This window comes from Tupaia chinensis, unplaced genomic scaffold, assembly GCF_000334495.1.
Source record: "Tupaia chinensis unplaced genomic scaffold, TupChi_1.0 Scaffold000097_1, whole genome shotgun sequence".
NCBI lineage: Eukaryota > Metazoa > Chordata > Mammalia > Scandentia > Tupaiidae > Tupaia > Tupaia belangeri.
Genome location: NW_006159559.1, coordinates 2489265 through 2511740, shown reverse-complemented (window position 1 = coordinate 2511740; position 22476 = coordinate 2489265). Strand labels below are relative to the sequence as shown.

Sequence of the window (22476 nt, the reverse complement as noted above, 5' to 3'; positions counted from 1 at the left end):
TGAGCCAATACACATAGTTTTACTTCTTCCTTTTCAGTCGGATGCCTTTTGTTTTCTTCTCTTGCATAGGCATGGTAAGAGCAGCATTGTTGGATTTTCTGCTCTTAGGAGCAAAACTTTTAGTCATTCACCGTAAGGATGACAGCTATGGGTGTTTCGTAGATGTCCTTTAATAGTTTGGAGACCTTCCCTTCTACTCTTTGTTGCATTTTGATCATGAAAGGGTTTTGCATATAGTCAAATGTGTTTGAATGCATCTATTGAGATTCTCATGTAGTTTTTTTTCCTTATCCAACTATAGCTGTATTTTACTGACTCGTTTTTGTTAAATTTTGTTGAAACCTATTCATTTCTGAAATAGAATCCACTTGGTCGTGATGTATAATCCTTTTTATATGATTCTGTTACTAGCATTTTGTTGAATGTTCAAAAGAGATATTGGTCTGGAGTTTTCGTTTTTTGTTTCCTGTGATGTTTTTGTTTGGCTCTGGTATCAAGGTCGTAGTGGTCTCATAGACTAAGAAACACTTCTACTGTTTAGACGAATCCGTGAAGTATTGAGGTAATTCGTTGGTAGAATTCACCTGTGAAACTCTCTGGTCTTGGCTTTTCTCTGATGAGAGATTTTTGGTTACAGAGTCTCTTTACTTGCTTTAGCTCAACTCAGATTTTCTGCTTCTTGAATCACTGTTTATAGTTTGCAACTTTCTAAAAATTTGTTCGTTTTTTTCCTACATAGTCTAATTTCTTGTCATACTTTTCTTTTTTTTTTTTTTTTAAGGTGGACAGAAGTAAGATTTATTGGTGAGCATGCTTAGGGAAGGGGCAGTACACTGAGAGCCCTCACAAGTGCAAGGTCACCACTTGTGTAAGGGACTACGATTGGGGATGTGTTTGACAGTGCAGCCATAGGGAATGAGCCACTTCTCAGCCACCATGTCTTCAGGCTCATCAGTATTGAATTTGGTAAAGCCCCCACTTCTTTGAGATGTGGATTTTCTGACAGCCAAGAAACTTGAACTTGGCCTTGATCACATGCTCCTTGTCCTGTAGCAGCTTGATGCCAATGGACATGACAACCGGGCCAATGTGGACCCTGGCCTCCATGCTCTGGGGCTTTCCAAAGGCACCTCTCATATGTGTCTAGATCCTAGACTGGGGACAGCACGAGGGACGAGACGTGACCATCCACTGAAAAGGACTGTCTCCAAGGTCCCTTACGTCAACTGATACAAACGACAGACTGCATACATTATCCAAGAGGCTGCTGTTTGCAGCCATTGCAGTCCAAGCCCCCATGAGGAAAGGGGCAGAGTCAGCTTACCTGGATCAGATGTTGTCATACTATTATTTATAGTATTTCACTAAAATCTTTATTATTTCTATTGATAGTAATGTCTCCCCTTTCCTGATTCAATAATTTGAGTTTTCTGGGGTTTTGTTATTGTTATTGTTTTTGGAGAGGTTTTTTGGGTTTTTTTGTTTTGTTTTGTTTTTTGTTTGTTTGTTTGTTTGGTTTTTTGGGGGGAGAGATTTTCACTGTAGGGCGCGTGCGCTCGCCAGACAGACAGAGAGAGACATAGAGACAGAAAGCGAGAAATCACCCCCCGGGGGGATGGTCACGCCACAGTCCCTTCTCCTCCATTCTCCTCTCAGGATCTTGGGCACGCACGCACACGTGCCCGGCGTGAGTTTTAAGCCACCGGGTCCGGGACGCGAACCACGGTCGACTATGTGGGAGTCCAGTGACATAGCCATTACGCTAACTGCTGGTTCCCTTGTTTTGTTTTTTGTGCTATAGGGCGCATGGGCTCACCAGATAGACAGAGAGAGAAAGAGAGACAGAGAGACAGAAAGTGAGAAATCACCCCCCTGGGGGGATGGCCTCCCCCACGCCACAATCCCTTCTCCTCCACTCTCCTCTCGGGACCTTGGGCACGCACACACATGCGCCCGACGTGAGTTTTAAGCCACCAGGTCCAGGACGTGAACCGTGGTCGACTACGTGGGAGTCCAGCGACATAGCCATTATGCTAACTGCTGGTCCAACTTCTGATTTTATTAATTTTCTGTATTACTTTTCTAGTCTCTATTTTGTTTATTTCAGTTCAAATTTTTGTTACCTGCTTCTAATAGCTCTGAGTTCAGTTTGCCTTTTTTTAAAATGTTTTATTGCTGTTCATGAGATATTTATTCTTTTCAAGATGTAGGTATGCATTTATAACTATGCATTTTACTCTGATCACTGCTTTCATTGTACCTTGGTCTGTTAGTGTTCCTATAAAGAACATCTGAGACTGGGATTTACAAAGAAAAGAGGTTTATTTGGCTCATGATTCTGATGACTGGAAAACCTAGGAGCAGAGTGTCATCTGGCCAGCCTCTGATCCTATGGCATGACATAGCATCTGCTTTTTCTCTGCTGAGAAAAGCAGAAAGGAAACAGACATGTGCAGAGATACAGAGATACCTGTGGGTGGCAAATTTTGCTTTTATAACAACTGGCTGTCTTGGGAACTAATTAGGAAAACTGAGACAGCCTTGATCTATTCCTGAGGGATCTGCCCCCGTGTCCTAAACACCTCACACTGGGCCCCATTCCCAACCCTGCTGTATTGATTATCAAATTGTTGTATGAGGTTTTTGTGTGACACAATATTTTCTGATCTGCCTACTTATCTATTGACTATAACAAATGAGATATTGAAGTCTCCAACTATGGCTGATTGTTTATTTCTTTGTTCAATTTTGTCACTTTTTTGTTTGCTTTTTTATTATTTTTATTTTTTGAAGAATTATTTTATGGGAACCAGCAGTTAGCGTAATGGCTATGTCGCTGGACTCCCATGTAGACGACCGCAGTTCACGTCCCGAACCCGGTGGCTTAAAACTCACGCCAGGCACGTGTGCGTGCGTGCCCAAGATCCCGAGAGGAGAATGGAGGAGAAGGGATTGCGGCGTGACCATCCCCCCTGGGGGGTGATTTCTCACTTTCTGTCTCTAATGTCTCTCTGTCTGGCGAGCGCACGCGCCCTATAGCAAAAATCTCTCCCCCAAAAAAGAATTATTTTATGTAACTTTCTTTATTATTATTATTTTCTGGTTTGATCAGAGAGAGAGAGAGAAAGGGAGACAGCAAGCCACCAAGTCCAGTACTTCAACCACAGTTAGCCATATAGGAGTCAAGCACCTGTAACCATCACGCTACCTGCTAGCCCCTGCAACTTTTTTTTTTTCGATATCACAATTAATTGTGTATATCTGCACAGTGTATAACTTTTTTTCTAGCTTGATTACCATGCATATCAGTCAATATAAAGACATTACTATCACATCAGCAGTAGCAAATAACTTTTCATTTTTTTTTTATTGTTCTAAAGTGTCTTCCTTTGTCTCTAGTAACAATTTGTACCTAAAGTCCTTTTTGTCTAATATTAGTCTATCTACTGCAGTTTTCTTTTGATTGCTGTTTGCAGATTTCCTTTCTGTTCTTTTACTTTTAACCTATTTGTGCCTTTGTATCTAAAATGAATCTCCGACCAGCAGGCACATGGCGGTGAAGGTGCTGGATTCCGCATGACTCAAGTCCTAGACCTGGCAACTTGAGAATCATGCTGGGCACATATGCGTGCATACCCAAAATCCCAGGAGGAGAATGGAGGAGAAGGAATCAAGGCATAGCCATTTCCGGAGGGTGGTTTCTCACTTTCCTTCTCTCTTTCTGCTTCTCTGGTGAGCACACATGCTCTATAGCAAAAAAAAAACTAAAAAAAAAAAAAATGAGCCTCTAGTAGACAGCATATGATTGGATCATGTTTTTAAAATTCATCTACCAATCTTTGACTTTTAACTAATTTAATTTAGTTGTACATTTAATGTCACTGTTGACAAAATAGAACTCACATTTTTTATTTGCTATTTTTTACATCATCTCTTGTTCCTCAATTTCTACATTGCTATCGTCTTTTGTGTTAAATAAATATTTCTAGTATACCATATTAATTAGCTTGTAGTCGTTATCTATTTACTATATATTTCTAAATTATTTCCTAGTGGTTTTCCCAGTGGTTACAATAAATATCTTAAGATTAACAGATTCGCAACCTCATTTGCACCCGTAACTTAATTCCTTTTTGCCATGTAAAGCAATTTACTCACAGGTTCCAAGGGTTAGATTGTGGACATGTGAGGGGGTCATTATTCTGCCTATCAAAGGTATCTAAAAGCCAATATGTCCAAGGCTCTTTCCTTAAATGTGTGTACACAAATGCAGTTATGTGCACACAAATCGACCCCACGAAATAAGAAAAAGACCAACTGTTGGTGCTTTTCTGGTGCTTCCGCGTCTCTGTGACTGGCAGAATGATCTAAGTTACTGTGTAAGCCAGACCGTGACTCACATTTGACACCTTTCCCTCTTACCTTCAATTCATCACCCAGTTCTGGTGGTTTACCCCCCCAGATTCTCTGTAACTGGCCTGCTGTTCTGCCTTTCTAATTCCATTGCTCTAACCTAAACCACTTTTTATCATCTATTTCTTCATTATAATATCCGAAGAACTCCTTTTAGACATTTTTTTCTAACTGCACTATGCATGAAATGTTAATATCGCAGCTCTACTGTATAGCTGGGATTTATACATAAATCACAACACAGGAAGGAGTAAGAATGACCAAGGAGGCCAGCCTCGGGCATGCAGGCAGTAGCGTCCTGAACTGCAGCGCTGGAGGTCATAGGGCTAACCGCAATTCGGATCCTGACTCAATCTACAAACACACTGGCTGTGAGTGCGCTCAAGACCTTAATGAGCTGGGAGGTTAGAGAAGGGAATTGACAAAGGTGACCTTCCTATAACATATAACATACCTATGCTCTCTCTCAGGAATAAAAATGAAATACATTTTTTAAAAATCGCAAAATAAAAAACATTTTAAAGTTAAGTAAATTAAAAGTTAAATTATCCATTTTTAAGTTAACTTTAAAACTATATATACTAAGTCTGAATGTTCTTTATATGCTTATATAAATCATAATGTATCAAATTACATATGTAAATGAGAACCTTATAGAAATACATAATAGCAAGGGAATTGAATTTTTAAAAATCATTCAAATTATATCTTCCCACAAAGTAAAACTATTGAAAAATTTTAATTTCTTAAAAATTATTTTTAGCACATTTAACATTTGACTCTCGATTAATATGAGAAAATCTTTTTTTTCCTTAGAGAAAGATTTTTGCTCCAGGGCACATGTGCTTGCCAGAGAGACAGGATGCAAGAAATCCCCGCCAAGGGGGATGGCCACACCACAATCTCTTCTCCTTCATTCTCCTCTCGGGATTTGGGGCACATAAGCACCCGTGCCCAGTGTGAATTTTAAACTGCCGGGTCCAGGACTCAAACCATGGTCGTCTACATGGGACTCCAGTAACATATCCATTACGTCATCTTCTGGTACCAAGAAAATCTTTTAATTTAACTAGCTGCTAGATATATGTTCCATTGTTATTGACATTTTTTTCTTTTTAACATTCGATGAAATGAATGATAAACTGATTAATCTTTGTCAAAATAAATAGTAAAATATAAAGTATTTTAATTTAATTCTCAAAGACCAATGCACACATAAAAGGACCAAACTTTAAACAACACAAGATCAATAGCAGCCCATAGCCCATGCTCAGCCATGTCCTGTAATATGACTTCAAGATCAAATAACCAGGCTAGCTCTGTGGGCTGATGGTTAAAGCAACCATCTCCCACATGACCAAACATGCAGTTTGAGTCCCAGACCCAGTGGTTTGAGGAACATGCTGAACGCATGTGCATTTATGTCCAAAATCTCAAAAGGAGAGAGACATGGAGATGAAAGGATTGTAGGCTGAATATGCTGCATGGGCGGGGGGTGCTTTCTTCCTTCCCACTCTCTCACTCTCTGTCTCTCTCTGGCAAGCACACATATACTCTGGCCAATAATAATAATATAAATAAGTAAATAAATAAAAACGAATACTTTTGCAGGACGATGTCTTCTAATCACGGCCCACACTTTTACAGCCCTGATTTTTTCACGCATACTGTTTAATCTTCCATGAATTGATGGTCAGTACTACTCATGTGATACTGAAACAACACCAAAAGCCGACAGTAGGAATTACAGGGTTGTCAGAAAAGTCATGACGCATTTTTGCATAGAAACACTACGTCATGACTTTTCTGACAACCCAATAAATACTAAGGAATGACATTTTATCAGGCAGCTTTGTAGGGCCATAAACTAACATCAATAGCTAAGATTGTTGTCTGCCTCCAGGAAGCAATTTTTACTTGTTGGAATGATGAAAGTTCATGTCTTACCCATCATCATCAATCACTTCTATTTCTAAAATAATCTTTTTTTTTTTAATTTCACAGAGCACATGCGCTCTCCAGAGAGACACAGAGAAAGGTATAATGCACTTCCCAATGAGGCATGGTCACATCACAATCCCTTTTCCTTTGTCTCTTGGAATTTGGAGCACATACACACATTCTCTGTGTTGTTTTTCAAGCTGCCAGGGCTGGGACGCAAACCGTGCAGTGGCCAGCTACTTTAACCACAAGGCTCTGCAGCTAGTCCTTAAATAATCTACCAGGTCCCAATACCTCCCTTTCCTCTTTGAACTGTTCTTCACAATGCTGTCAGCTGATTTACCAAATCATAAACCTGATCATGTCACCTTTTTCAGTTTTTTCAGCTGCTCTCAGAATAGAACCTGAACATCTAACACTGTCTGCAAATCACATATGACCTGGTCTGAGTCTGGCTTCATCGCGTAGAACACCCTTCAGTCCTTCCTGGGCTCCTGAGGCAGTGGACCTCATTTCACTGAATGACACTTGTGCCAAAGGGACTTCGGACATGCTGTTCCACCTGGAAGCCTCCTCTCTGGCTGCTTTGCTTATGTAAAGGCTATTTTTTCAGACTTCTCTAGTCACTCCTTCCTCTAGGAATCCTTTTACATTACCCCCAAGGTCATCAAATCTACCTTTAATAAAACGTGATACCACCATACTCTCCCTTCAATAGTCCTCATCATTGTTGTGATTTTATAATTATGTGTGCTACGAATTTTATAGTTAAGCTTTATAGTGTTTTCTCCTAGTATTTCCCCAGTATCTAGTACAAGTCTGCCATTTCTTTCTTTTTTTCTTTTTTCTTTTTTGGAGAGATTTTTTTCTATAGGCACATGTACTCACCAGAAAGACAGAGAAATACCAGAGAGACAGAAAGTGAGAAATCACCCCCCAGGGGGATGGCTACGCCACAATCCCTTCTCCTCCATTCTTGGGATCTTCGGCACGCACGCACATGTGCCCAGCATGAGTTTAAGCTACCAGGTCCAGGACTCAAACCACGGTTAACTATATGGGAGTCCAGCGACATAGCCATTATGCTAACTGCTGGTCCCCTCCCTATTTTAATTTTAAAAGTGAAAAAATGATCAGTTTTCTTTGGAGAAAAAAAGAATACCAAAATTTCAGTGAGTTAAAACAATAAAGACTTATTTTTCACTTACTCTGTATGTCTCTTAGGTTAATTAGAAACTTCATTTTAATAATTTGGAGACACAGGCTGTGAAAAATTCATTTTGGCATGAGTTTATTTCTTCATGGCATCAGGACAAAGGGGGTATGTTGCATCATGCGCTGACTCATCGTGATAGTACGCAGTGTAGCAGCAACATTTACAAGAGCCGAGAAGTGGAAGTAACCCTAATGTCCATCGATGCATTAGTGGATAAACAAAATGTGGTGTATTTAGGCAATGGAATCTTATTCGGCCTTAAAAATGAAGGAACTTCTCTCTCATGCTATAACATGGATAAACCTTGGGGATGTAAACCTTGAGGATGTAACAAGCTAGTTAATGAAAGATGAATACTATGTGATTCCACTCATACAAGGATCTAGAGTAGTGAAATTCATAAATAGGAGGTAGAATGGTGACTACTGGGGACTGATGGGGTAAGGGAAGTTATTTGATGGATATTCAGTGACAGTTTTGCATGATGAAAAATTTTCAGACCTATTTTGCAATAATGTGGGTATCCTTAACTACTGAGATGTACATTCAAAAATGGTTAAGATGCCAAGTTTTAGGGCCGGTAGATTGCATAGTGGTTATGTTGCTGGTCTCCCACATGGCCATCTGCAGGTTGTCCCAGACCTGGTGGCTTGAAAATCACCAGGGCACTTCTGTGTGTGTGCCCAAGATCCCAGGAGGAGAATGAAGGAAAAAGGATTGGGGCATGGCCATACCCCCTGGGGGGTAATTTCTCATTTTTCCTCTTACCGTCTCTGTCTCTCTCTTAGGTGAGCACAAGAACCCTAAGGCAAAAACCTCTAAAAAAAATAAATAAGATAGTAAGTTTTATGTGTTTCTTTAATCATAATTTTAAAAAAAGTGGTCCCCAGAAAAGACACATCACCTCCATTTACATTTAATTAGCCAAAGCAAGATACATTACACTTATCTCTAAAAGTTAGGGGAAGTACAATCATATCATTGGGAATAAAGAAGACATATTTGGTGAATAATATTTGATGAATAGTATTAATCTTCTCTTCTGTTTTGTTTTTGTTTTGTTTTGTTTTTATCTACCTGCATACAAAATACATTCACTCATTTCCTTCCAGGGAAGATAACTCAGAAGTCCCAGTGATAACATCAATCTCAATGCCCGGGATCTCTGAGTGGTGCATGAGACTCTTTTTCACCAGGAGTTGATGTGCAAGTAACCTCTACAACAGGCCCTTGATATCTTCTTTTGGACCACAGACCTGGTCCTCACCACACATGCACAAATGTGTGTGCATACACACACACATCTAGTGGTGGAGTCAGGATAACTTTGATAAACACTCAAAGTAAAAGTAGGAAGAATAGGAAACACCTGACAGTCATTGGCATGGAACAATTCTGATTTTAGACTGGGCAGAAATTTTAGAGTTCCTTCCCTGAAGGTAAGGAATGTTCCTTGAATAGACTCCATGTGGATTTCTTAGGAGGGACTCGCCTGTCCGTTGATCTCCCTGATGCTTGGCTTTTCCCTTTGAGGAGGTCTTCCTTTAGCTTTGTCTGAAGTAGGCACTGAGGATATATCTGCCTTACAGGTTGAAAAGCTTCCCTAACCTACTTTCTACCTACGACTGGTAGGAAGTTCCAACTTCATTTTAAGAAAGTAGCCACAGTCATATTGGAGGTTGGAGCCTCTTTTAACAGTAAAATTGTCCTACAAACTTCGACTTGGTTGATTTCTAACCTACTCCCATGTCTCCTTTCGAGGCATATTTCTTTACCATATTTCCACGTTCCGTTGCTCCAATGTCCCTCTATTTCTCTCTCTCTGTCTTCCCTCCTCCCCCATTCCCCAGTTGTAGGTTCCCTGAGCCTCACTGTGAGAGCCGCACCTTTCCGTACTAAACTATTTAAGTCATTTGGGGCCATTTGGTCCAATTGTAAGGAATTATCGGTAACCACAACCTAATCCACGATCAGTTGTTTGATCCTTATAGCGAAGCTGGATTTAATAGGCCTCTGTTGCTCAAAGCATCAGTTTTATCTTTTACTTTTTGAGTGGAAAAGCAGTTTCCTTTGCCAACTTTATAAATCCCTGAATTTGTAGACTCTTCACTCTCTTTTATTTATTCCTGAAAACTGATGAGTTCTCTGAACATTTCTCTTGTAATAGCTTGTCAAATGCAGTTAATAGCAACTAATATGCACTAATAATACTCTTTTTTGAAACCTTTTCCCTAAAGATAAGTATGAGTTTTGCCTTTCACTTTACTGCAGGCAACAATTTTACCAAAAGTCTCACTGTTAGAAAACAGAGAGTTCGATTCCTCCAGTCCTCAGTAGTCACTTTCTTGATTCTCTCTGACGAATTGTTAAGAACAATGCCATGTATTTTAGGGTTTATTTTATTATTAAAGCAGCATCCCACTCTTAGTATCTAAGTCTGCATAATTTCAGGATAAAATAGACAATCTTGTGGCAAAAAACTTCCTCCCAAATATCAACATTAAAAAAAAAAAAGGCTTATTTTCACTTGTGTTCCATGTCCATTGGAAGGATCCTTCGGAGGACTATTTACCATGGTCAGTCAAAGACGCACAGAGATACCTCATCGCGACATCAGTTCCCTTAATCCTAGTTTCAAAAGGGAAGAGAGTGTGCCTTTTAAAGTTGGAAATACTTGATAAGTAATATTAATGGAAGCAATATAGCTCTGAATTCAGTTGCAGGAAACAGAATCTACTCCATCTAATTTAAGGAAGGAAGGATTCAAGAATTCAGTGACTTGTGAGGTAGTTGAGAGGAGTAAAGCAAGTCTCCAGGTTGAATTTTCAGAAAAGTCTCCCAAAGTCACAACCAGAACCAGGTCACTGAAGAAGCTGTGCCTCTTTTTTTTTTTTTTGGAGAGGTTTTTGCTATAGGGCGTGTGCGCTCGCCAGACAGACAGAGACAGAGAAATAGAAAGTGAGAAATCACCCCCCCAGAGGGGATGGCCACACTGCAATCCCTTCTCCTCCATTCTCCTCTCAGAATCTTGGGCACGCACGCTCATGTGCCCGGCGTGAGTTTAAGCCACCGGGTCCGGGACTCGAACCACGGTCAACTACGTGGGAGTCCAGCAACATAGCCATTACGCTAACTGCTGGTCCCGAAGCTGTGCCTCTTTTGCAACCAGGACTCTATTATCTGGATGCTCTTAGAATAAAAATACTTAAAACAAACAAACGAAAATTTGTTTAGTTAGCTGTTTCTTAGTTGCAATTTTCAAGTCACTGGATTCAGGACTTTAACTGGAGCTGGCTATGTGGGAATCCAGCACCTTAACCACCATGCCACCTACTGATCCCAAAAATGCTTCTAAATCAGGAAGCCATTAGCACTATCAGTTCCAGACCACACCCCACCTGCTATGGCCTATGCCTACAGAGTGAATGGCAGGAGACCTGTCTCCCCAAGCCCACAAAGCTGATACCTAAGATCTTTGCTGAAATTGTAGCAACAGGAAGGAACAAACAGAGCAGATGCAGCAAATGTGTGCCCTAACCTACATTTTCCAAATCCCATTAGCCAAACGTAAACCAAATCTAACGGCCAAATGCAGATCACCCCCAGAACCCCTGCTGCAGTGGGGTTTTCATTATGTACGGTATTAGACGTACTATGACCTAGATGGAATTGAGCAAAAGTTCTGCATTTGCAACATGCCAATAGGCTGTATTTTAAGGCCCCACATTCTCTGATGACAATAAAATACTTTTTATCATTTTTCATCCCTGACTACTTCAAAGCAATTTTAAGAGATGTACACCAAATGTTCATAATCAGGCCCTTAGGGATTCAGGAAAAGTTAAATTTTTCCTGTGTTCTCTTGTATAATCTAAGGAGGAATATAATACTTACTTTAAATAAAATATGTGAAGTACCACGCTTTAGGCATATGTGCTTTCCCTTAGTTTAGTAGTTGGTCTTTAATTGCAGTGCTGTGAAGCAGTGTGTCAGTTAGGATCGTTGTCCACAACGTATTGTAGGCACGCACCTACAGTGGCTTGATCAAACACAGCGCTTATTTCTCCCAAACAAAAGAATCTTCTGAAGCTGGGCAAGCCATGGCTAGAACAGGAACTCCCCTGCCTGTCTTTTCAGCCCTTCCATTCTTAACTTGTGGCCTTCATCTTCATGGATGTAAGATGACTCTTCTACTTCCAGACCTTGTTAGCAACTTTCAAGATGGAGGAGGGGAAGAACAAAAGCCAAGGGCCACTCCTGGGGACCTGCCCACTATGGGTGGCATTTACACTGACTTCCACACACGTCTCAGTGTCACGGAGCCACCTCTATCTGCAAGGGGGCCTGGGAAGTAAAGTTTATGTTTTGTTTCACTTGGGCCAGGTCTGTTGCTAAAATCAGAATTCTGTTAGTGGGAAGGCTGGTGTGTATGTCGAGCAGATAACTAGCAGGATCTGCCACAGACAACTTCGTTTTCTTTATTTCTACAAGGAAGCCAGGATTCAGAGGTTAAGCAATGTGATGGTGGCTAGGTGACTCAGAATTTTAATTCACACCTGTAACTGTAAATTCAAGACGTTTTGATAAGGATTTATTTCAAAAATGGTTAAGACTTTTGAAAAAGCGTGACACATAAAGAGAGAAATTAGATTACTCAGAAAAAAAGGAAAAAAGAAAAGAACCATTTGCTTAAGGTTCTGGAGAGCCAACATGCTAGCAGGCACGAGAAGGGCAAAAAGGACAAGAGATTTTCTGTGGGAGTAGAATGATCCTACGGCTTAAAAAATAGCAACAAAAATTCTATGTTTCAAAGCAAGCAAGAAGATTATGGCACATTTCCAGACTCGTTTTCCAGGACCAGGTTAAAATTTACTGCCTTGCAGCTAGCATTCATCCTGGCCTGGCAAATCAAATTTTATTACCTTTTGAACTCTTACCTAGTACTTGCAAATTCTAATAGTTATTAACTAAGCTAACCTAAAAATCATCTTCAGTTGACTATGAAGTATTTTTTTCAAAATGATTTGTTCGATTCACACTTCCCTAAACCTGGGCTCGCTTGCTTTTGTGAGGAAAAGGGAAATGGTATGATCTGCTCTGAAATGCAGGACTTCTGTGAATAGGGACGGAGATTGGGGCTGTTAAGCTTCCAGCAATTCTGAGATTTGAAAGAAGTGCAGGAGACATCAGGAATGGGTAGCCACGATCACCAGTTTAGAGGGCAGGCTGTGGTCCTACAGTGACAGTTACAGAAGAAAGTGTAGCTCGGTTTGAGAACACCACAACATCCCCTACCCCGCCTTTGGCACTGTGAGGCTTTTTCCCACGGGGATGGAAAGCATCCTTATGTTGCTACACCCTGGCTGTGAACCTTGGGGATTTCCCTCCCTTAACCTCTGTGTCCTTGAACCTGGCTGCCTCTTGGCACTGTGCATGCTAACAATCAGGCAGAAAGAGATGATGAAATGAACATAGCTCAACCCTTGGTGCTAGCTACTGAGCATGCCTAATTCATCCCCAAATAGTCATTTGGGAACTACAAAGAGCAAATTAATTACACTCTTGTGAGTTTAAGCAGTAGCAGCAAGAAGGAAAGGTAAATAGCACAGAGATCGAACCTTAAAGGATGGGGAGTGGGAAAGCTGTGTAAAACATACCTGGGGTAAAGAATTTGCACACAGATTAAATCTGATTGAAGGATGGGAAAACAAAGAGTGGGCTCCTGTTAGAAGGTCACAGAACGCCCTGGCTAATGCAGTTATAGGGCATGCTTGTACAATCACTGACACAATAAAGCCTTAAAAGGCTGTGGCTTATGGGGTTTTGGCTTACGTCAGTTTCCTTTTTTTGTAACTGAGCCATAAGAGAATCCAAGTGATTTTATATTGTATTTAGTCTTCACATCCATCTTAATAGAGTAAACTTTAGGAGAATTAGTCTTTTTTTCTCCAAAGAATTACTTTATTTAACTTATTTATTTATTTATTTTAATTTGATCAAAGAGGGAGGGGGGAAAGTGAGAAAGCAAGCAGTCAGGTCCAGGACTTGAACTGTGGTTGGCCATGTGCGAGTCCAATGCCCTTAACCACCACGTCACCGGCCTGCCCTAGGAGAATTGGTCTTTAACGTCTTTAGTTGACATTGAGTCTTACAGAACCTAGCCTTTTGCCTTCCTCTCAATAGATGGAGCCTAATGCTTAAATAATGGTAGTTAATAGTGATGTTGCCGAGTCTACAGAATGCAGCGGAGATAGAGGGGAAAGACCATCAGACCCCTCTCATATTGCAGGCTAAGAAGATTTTTAGCAGCTCAAGCATTGCTAGACCACACATGACCTAAGAGTGGTCTTGACTTATTCCATTTGCTTCTGCTGCTTTGTTAATTATTGCTTATTTTTAAGTCCCTTGCAGAAAATATAAGTCCACCCTGCCCTGCGTGCCCAGAGGGAAACTGCCCCCTCAAGCAAAGACTGCTCCCACACTATAACATCTCCTTACATCTCCTTGTGATCCTGCCAAAGACAATGACCAGGGCTCCTCTCCCCCCCTACTTTTTTGCCCAAAGACAATGAATAACTTGCCCTTTGTTTCTAAATGCATCTCACATGGTCTCTTCCCCGATATGAGTTTTGCTTGTGGTTCAGTATGGCAGAATCTGTTATGGACTTCAGTCAGCTTTCCCCCAGGTGTTGGATTCGCTAAATAAATTTCTTTTCTTTTCTTTTCTTTTCTTTTCTTTTCTTTTCTTTTCTCTTCTTTTCTCTTCTTTTCGAGAAGTTTTTTTGGTATTGTTTTTATTTTCCGCTATAGGGCACATGCGCTCACCAGACAGAGAGAGAGAGACAGAGAGACAGAAAGCGAGAAATCACCCCGTAGGGGGGAAGGCCATGCCGCAATCCCTTCTCCTCCATTCTCTTCTCGAGATCTTGGGCATGCACGCACACGTGCCCAGCGTGAGTTTAAGCCACCGGGTCCAAGACTCAAACCACAGTCGACTACATGGGAGTCCAGCGACATAGCCATTACGCTAACAGCTGGTCCCTTGCTAAATAAATTTCTTACGTTACTACTTTTTGCCTCTTTGTCAAAGTGACAAGTAGCCGACTTTAGGCTTCCCTAACTGAGCATCTTTCCCCATTCTAGCATTACTTTGAGGATGTAGGTCCAGAGATTTTAACCTTGCAGAGGCTTAAGAAGCTTTCTAGACCATTGTCTGGGAAGACTGAGGCAGTGTTGTCCTAAGTACCTGGGTGTTTGTAGTTTTTAATCACCCTTTAGGCATCTTGCTAAAAAAAAAAGAGGAAGATGAATGTGAGAGAAGCAGACAGTGCTCAGCAAAATTGGATCTGAGGCGAGAGGGAGCACAAGGGCAAGTTGAATCTATGCAGAGGATTTCACCCACAGAATTAGGCTCCTGCTTGGGAAGTATGTCAAGAAGGCTACAGCTTTTATAGACACATATCATCAGAATCTAAGCAGTCAGCAATTATTTGTTGAGACTGAAGACCTAGTCTAGAATCCTCACACTCTAGTGTAAAAATCATGTGAGAAGCGTGTTTGAAATGCAGATCCCCAGACTCTGACACAAAAGATTCTGATTCAGTAAGTTGGGGTTGAGGTCTGAAATCTGCATTTTGATTAGGCATCTCATGTGATTCAGAGCAGTAGTTCTTGGATTCTCCTAGTTGCTTAGTTAAAACAAACCTTGGGAGCCAGCAAGTAGTGAGGGGCGTTGAGGTGCTGGATCTCACATAGCCGACTGTGTGGTTTCAGTCCCAGATCCAATGGCTTGAAAATCATGCTGGGCACCTGTGTGTGCATGCCTAAAATCCTGGGAGGAGATTGGAAGACAAGGAATTGAGGCATATCCATCCTCCTGGAGAGCTGGACTGTTCTCTCTCTCTCTCTCTCTCTCTCTCTCTCTCTCTGTCTCTCTCTGGTGAGCACACACACATCCTATAGAAAAAAAAACTTAAAAATACTGACTTTGGACTGCAGATTAGCAGCCAAGACAATTAGAGACTTGACTGACAAAAATTCAGATTAAATAGAGTATTCTTTTGCCATCTCTTGTTCATTTTGATGTTGTTTTATACTCCTGAATTCTTCACCTTGAAATTTTTTGGCCTAATTATTTAAGAACAGCAACTTAACCTGGAATTACAACGCTATCAGAAACAATATATAGATTCTAAATCTGACTTTTCTAGCAATTTGCCATTACTTTGAGCAAGTCTAAAGGAGCCTACTTGTATTTGCCTAAAAGGAGGAAAGGGCAGATCAAGAGGGAGGTGACATGCAAGTGCTGGGCACCTGTGTGTGCATGCCTAAAATCCTGGGAGGAGATTGGAAGACAAGGAATTGAGGCATATCCATCCTCCTGGAGAGCTGGACTGTTCTCTCTCTCTCTCTCTCTCTCTCTCTGTCTCTCTCTGGTGAGCACACACACATCCTATAGAAAAAAAAACTTAAAAATACTGACTTTGGACTGCAGATTAGCAGCCAAGACAATTAGAGACTTGACTGACAAAAATTCAGATTAAATAGAGTATTCTTTTGCCATCTCTTGTTCATTTTGATGTTGTTTTATACTCCTGAATTCTTCACCTTGAAATTTTTTGGCCTAATTATTTAAGAACAGCAACTTAACCTGGAATTACAACGCTATCAGAAACAATATATAGATTCTAAATCTGACTTTTCTAGCAATTTGCCATTACTTTGAGCAAGTCTAAAGGAGCCTACTTGTATTTGCCTAAAAGGAGGAAAGGGCAGATCAAGAGGGAGGTGACATGCAAGTTCTTCTTTTCCACACTTCCTCTCAAAATTCCTCTTTAAGATTTGCAAATTAAGTACCTTTCTTCCAAAGGAAGAAATCGTTGGTTCCCCCATAGATCCACAATATTCGTTAGTGCTGTGCAGTTGCTCTAATATGTTTGCCTAAGACCCACACTAAAAATACATTTCACATCGCAACCCAGCACACAGACATACATATATGTGTATGTGTGTTTATGTGACTGTAAATGGAAAATGGAAAAAAATTATTTTATGAAACACTGATTACCTTTACCATGTAAAATGCACTCGTATTTTCTCTGCTTGGTCCTTTCTTAACATTTACCTTCCCTCTTCCTCTCTCTCTCAATCTCTACCTTAATGATAGTCTTGAGACTACAATGTGGTAGTGCTGCGTTTTTAAAATTGTGGTGTGGTGTAGGATTCCAACAGTTTTGAATAGGAAAAAGAGGGAGAGGAGCTTTATGTTGAAGCTAGCAGGTGGCAGTGTTAAGATACAGGATTCCCACATGCTTGACTGCCGTTCAAGTCCTAGCCCTGGCGGCTTCAGACTCTCACCGGGCACGTGTGTATATGTATGCCCAAAAGTCTTAAGAGGAGAATGGGGAAGAATGGACTGTTGCATGGCCATCCCCACTGTAGTGTGATTTCTCACTTTCTGTCTCTCTGTCTGTCTCTCCAGTGAGTGCATGCACCTTATAGGAAAAAATCTCTCTCAAAAAAGAAGAAGTTTGTTCACCAATTTTTCCTTTTTTTTTCCTCGGGTAGTAACTTCTTAAATTTATCCATTGTCTGTCTTAGCTAAAATAGTACATACATCCTGCTTTTATTATATTAAAAGTTAATAATTCAAATAGTAAAAATGTTCAGCAGAGGACTGGCCCTATGGTGTAGTTGGTGAATGGGGCTGGATCCCACATGACTGATTACAGTTCAAAACCCAGCTCTGGTGGCTCAGAAAAACGCATCAGACTTGTGTGGGTGAGTACTCCAAATCCTGACAGGATGGAGAAATGGCCAAGAAAGGATTGCAGCATGACCATGCCAATTTAGGAGGTGCTTTCTCTGTCTCTCTCCCTCTGTCTCTGCCTTTCTCTGGTAGGCAAATGCATCTCTGGCAATAAAAAGAAAAGAAAAAGAAAACCAGAAAAAGCAAAAGGAGTGCTCAGTGGAATATACTGACAAACAAATGAATCTTTGCTTCTTACCAGGTTGAACTTCTTCCTGCCTTGCATGTGACATGCTCATTTGTGCTCAGATGTCTGTATCTCTACACATGGAATTCCAGCTGCCCACAAAACCATTCCCTTTCCCCACTCCTCTCACCTCCAGGGCTGCCAGCCCCGGCCTTTGCAACATTTCCCAGAACTTGAAGACTACTGAAGGTACAGGGAGAACACCCCATTCTCTAGACTCCTGCTCAGTCGGGTGCAATCGATATCAAGGGAAAGATAACTTGGGCTGTTATTTTTCATCCAAAGCTGTTTTTGGTTTTGTTTTGTTTTGTTTTGTTTTGTTTTGATCACTTGTAAATGAACCAAGAGATTCTAATGACTCTAGGTCCTCACCATCAATTTCCTTATTCCACTAGCGAGCTTCAATTTCATGGCAGCCATTTTATTACATGCAGTAGAAACATGCTCAATTTTGTTTGCTGCTGTTGTTTGAGTAGTTGGCCTTTAAAAAAGCAAGTAAATAAGTCAGCTTTGTGCATCACCTTTTATCACAAGGAGGGAACACTCACCTTAGCGCTCCCTGTGCTATGGCATCTTTTCATAAGAAAAATAATAGTTCTTTTTTTTTTTTTCTTTTTTTGAGAGGCTTTTGCTGTAGCACACATGTGCTTGCCAGAAAGACAGAGAGAGACAGAAAGTGAGAAATCACCCCCAGGGGGGATGGCCATGTCACAATCCCTTCTCCTCCATTCTCCTCTCAGGATCTTGGGCATGCACACACACACTCCAGGCATGAGTTTTAAGCCACCAAGTCCGGGACTCGAACCCTGGTCAACTACATGGGATTCCAGCGACATAGTCATTACACCAAATGCTGGTCCCAAAATAACAGTTCTATCTAGATTTCAAGTGCTACCCAGCATCCTTCTCACACATATCTTATTTAAAATGTCTTTACTGGCTTTTTTTTTTTTTACTACCAAGAACATGACAAATTAATGCCCTTCCAAGACATCTTCATATCTTCATTGTAAATATTATTTTAAATGGTAACATGATTAACCTCTAAGTTTTTAATCCAGTTCTAAGCAGTGTGTTGGTTTTGCCTTTATTTATTTATTTATTTATTTATTTTATTTATTTTACTATATTGCCATTTACTAAATGCCTGAGAGTAAGGACTCTATCAAAGACAATTAAGATCATGTGAAAAGGATATAGGGCCTCAGCATCAGTGGTTTCATGAGTAGCTTGCCAGACTGCACAACTGGAAGCCACATGCCGACTGCCGTTTGAATCCCCAACTCAGTCAGCCTGAAAACATGTCAGGTTAAGTATGCATATGCCCCAAATCAATGTGGGTTGGAGAACTCGAGGAAGGGAAGATAGCCATGACTGAGTCCTGTGGAAGATGTTTCTTTCTCTTTATCTCAAGTCTTTGCTGCACTCTATTAAGAAAAACAAAAAGGACATAGGCACTAATTTGAAAAGGCTTTTATTGACTTAAGATAGAATGATATGAACATTAAAGGTAATGATGATGTTAATAATGAATGAGGTAAAGATGTTTCAGAAAAATCAGTTGACCACCTCTAGAGTTGGCTAGGACACCAAGTCATTTATTTTGAAAATGAATAAAGAAAAAGTGAAGTATTAAAATCAATATCTTGTGGGACTAGCAGGTAGCATAATGCCTATATCGCTGGACTCCCACATAGTCGACCGCGGTTCGAGTCCTGGACCTGGTGGCTTAAACTCACGCCGGGTGCATGTGCGTGCATGCCCATGATCCCAAGAGGAGAATGGAGGAGAAGGGATTGTAGTGTGGCCATCCCCCCTGGGGGGTGATTTCTCGCTTTCTGTCTCTCTGTCTCTCTGACGAGTGCACATGCCCTGTAGCAAAAACCTCTCAAAAAAATTAATATTTTGTTTAATTGCCAGAAGGTGCATGGACTCACCAGAGAGACACAGGACAAACAGAAAAGGAAAAAGAGAAAGCATCTCACACTGGGACAGTCTGCAATATTTTCTTCTCCATTTCTCCTTCCCATTAAGATTATGAACTCACATACAATTGTACCTTGTGTGTTTCAAGTTGCCAAGAAACCAGGACGTGAAGAGTAGTTGGACATGTAAGTTCCAACTCCCTTAACCACTAGGTCACAGGACTGACCCTGATATTTTAATACACATTTGTAGCTTCTAATACACATTTGTAGCTTCTATGTGACCAATGTGAATTTGGCCATTTTTGCAGTGTAAGGCTACAATGTGTTTTCCAATGGTGTAGACTTTGCCTTCTAAAGTGATTCTGAATCTAATCTTGCCTACTTTTTCTTTTTTTATAATTTCATATAAATACAACAATTTATAATGGCATTTTGGTTTTGATATTCATCCAAGTAGAATATTTTGTTCCTTTTTATTAGTGAGTTGTATTCCACTGTACATGATGTGTTTATCACAATTTGCTTATACATTTGCTGGCATTTTTCCTGCATCCCTTGAAATAATCATTTTTCCCTTTTTATTGTATGAATATGATGATTGCATGGAATGATACTCATATTTTAAACCAACTTTGCATTACCACAATGTAGTATCCTTTTAAATGTTGTTGAGTTTGATTTACTACGATTTGTTCACAACCTTTGTGTCTCTATCTGTGAGGGATATTTGATCTGCAGCTCTTCTTTTAAGATCTTTCCCTGGTTGTAGCATCAGGGTAAAACTGATCTCATAAATTAAGAAGTGTTTTTACCAATTCTGTTAAATTCTTTGTGGAACTTTGACAAACATTAAATTTTGCATTAAGTGTAGCATGGTAAGTGTCATTTAAAGTATATATTTCAAATGTAAAATAATCTGTTCTTGTTTCTCCTTTTCCTAGTTTCCATAACAATAGATCCAACTCGTAGTTACATGTAGCTTGAAGTTGACTGAATTAGTGTCTGATTAGTAATAACAAATTTTAGAAAATTAGATCTAAGCAACCTTATGGACAATTGCCACTAGATCTAGGGGAGGAAATCGAGACTTTTAGCGATTGCCACACTTCCAGGACAGAATATCTTCCCACGCTGTACAGGTTTCCATCGGCAAGCCTTTACGACTAGGAACCGTATAAAATACCTGCTGTGTATATGTTGACATCATAAAGCTAACATGTTCATCTTTATTCTTTTTCCTTATTATGAAGGTGCACCCTGTTCTTATTGATACAATCCAAAGAGGAAGTTGCAAAACAATGAAACTCCAGAACTGTATGGCCTGGGGGCTACAAGTTGAACTGGGCATGCCCAGTCGCCAGGCAGATTTTTCGGTTAAGTGAAAACTACAACAGCGCGTACCGTGCGTGCAGAAGAGGGCGTGCCCTCGTGGAATTTAGAACGTTGCCTCAACCAATGGGGCCTCGCAGCCAACTGGCGAGGCTCCTCATTGGAGGCTCAGGAGGCGAGCGAGTGGAGGGCCCCGGGAGCGAGTCGTGGAGGTGCAGGTCGGAGAGGCCGGGCTACGCCGTGCCCTGCGCGTGAGCAGCTGCAGCGGCGGAGGCAGCATCCAGCGGCGGTGCCACCAGTTCCAGCCCGTAGCTTTACTTTTTGCTGCACCAACAGTCATTATGCCGAAGAGAAAGGTAAGTCTGACCAAAAAAAGATTTCGAAGGCCTTCAAATTGTGCTTACAGCAAATCCTGTCACGGAAATGGATCGCGCAGAATGTGCGTGGTAGTAACTCGGGGACTGGGAATCTCTTTGCTTCTCCACGCTTGTTTTCAGATGCCTGTTGCAGACATTCCTTCCTCCCACTTTGCTTCCATCCTCATCGATCTGTGACTGTTACTTTCTGTCCAGCGACGCGGCTGCCCCTCTGTATAAACTCATTCTCGCTGGAATGGTTTCCATCCCCAAAACAAGAAGCAAACGCGGTTTTCCGTTGCCCCTTCCAGAAGGGGAGTTTCCTCTTCGCCAACTGCCTGGTTGTGATTAGTGTAGAGGGAAAGCAGGGAGAGAAGAAAAACAACTACAAGCATAGTGAGATCGAAAAAGATAAATGCAATAAATCGGACAGATGTTGAAATTATTCCCATGTGGGCTGTGCCTACGGCTGGGTGCGCCGCGGCGGTTGTGAGGCTCAGGGAGAGTGAAAGCCATGTTTAAAATAGCGCTCACCCTCCTGCTCGCCGCCGCTGCAGACCCGTATGTACCAACTCCACTGTCAATCAGCGCTGAGGACAGCGCGGGCGGGGCCCGGCCGGGCCGGGGCGGCCCGGACCTACCAGCGGTTCGTAGCGGGAGCGGCAGAGTTGGCAGCCTGCAAGACCCGACGGCGCCGGGGGCGCCCGACATGGCTCATGCAAGGTCAGGGCCAGCCAGGTCCTCTCCAGCATTTCCCACCCACCCTCGGTCCGAAGGCGGGGTCCGCGCACTCGCGCCCTGGCGTGCGTAGAGGGAGCTGGGGTCATTTTAGTCTCATCTTCCGCTGCTGGTAGACTATGTCCCCTTCCGCGCAGGCCCCGGACACTAAGTACCACACACCGGGACGTTAGATGTCCCTTTTGGTTGGGCTGCGACTTGTCATTGTCCCAAGGAGAAAAAGGAGGACTTTCCTCTTCCCTTAGAAGAAAACTGATGTGTGACGACTGCTTTCCAAGGAAAAGGTTTGCCCCCTCCCACTGCCCTGCCCAGTGTTTCCAATATCGTCAGCCAGCCTGGATTTTAAATTTGCACAAGTACGAATAATATTCTGCTTGCTCAGTTAAAGACAGTGGATCCATTTGTGTGTAAGGGTGACTGCATTATTTTAAAACATTGAAGTTTTAGAATTCAGAAGCTTTTGCCTTATATGGCGATACTAGGAATTTGGTGAAAACTTGTGTCCTACTTCACTTTAAAAAACATAGCTAAGATCGCATTTAAACTCTTAGTTTGTTGTG

General features: G+C 41.4%; 1 protein-coding gene and 1 non-coding gene across 4 annotated transcripts in view; one reads left to right on the top strand and one right to left on the bottom strand.

The window, feature by feature from the left end:
- Nucleotides 1-1199: 1199 nt before the first annotated feature.
- Nucleotides 1200-1333, bottom strand: LOC114006888 (small nucleolar RNA SNORA70). The gene has a single exon (XR_003548550.1). It is a non-coding gene; the product is annotated as a small nucleolar RNA SNORA70 (small nucleolar RNA).
- A 19635-nt stretch (nt 1334-20968) lies between these two features.
- Nucleotides 20969-22476, top strand: part of HMGN3 (high mobility group nucleosomal binding domain 3) — a 36396-nt gene continuing 34888 nt past the window's right edge. For all 3 annotated transcript variants that reach the window (XR_003548540.1, XM_006143340.3, XM_006143339.3), the window contains exon 1: nt 20969-21178. Coding sequence is in view for 2 of the 3 variants with exons in the window: in XM_006143340.3 (XP_006143402.1) it covers nt 21164-21178 (15 nt within the window). In the remaining variant the exon portion in view is untranslated. The remainder of the gene's footprint in view (nt 21179-22476) is intronic.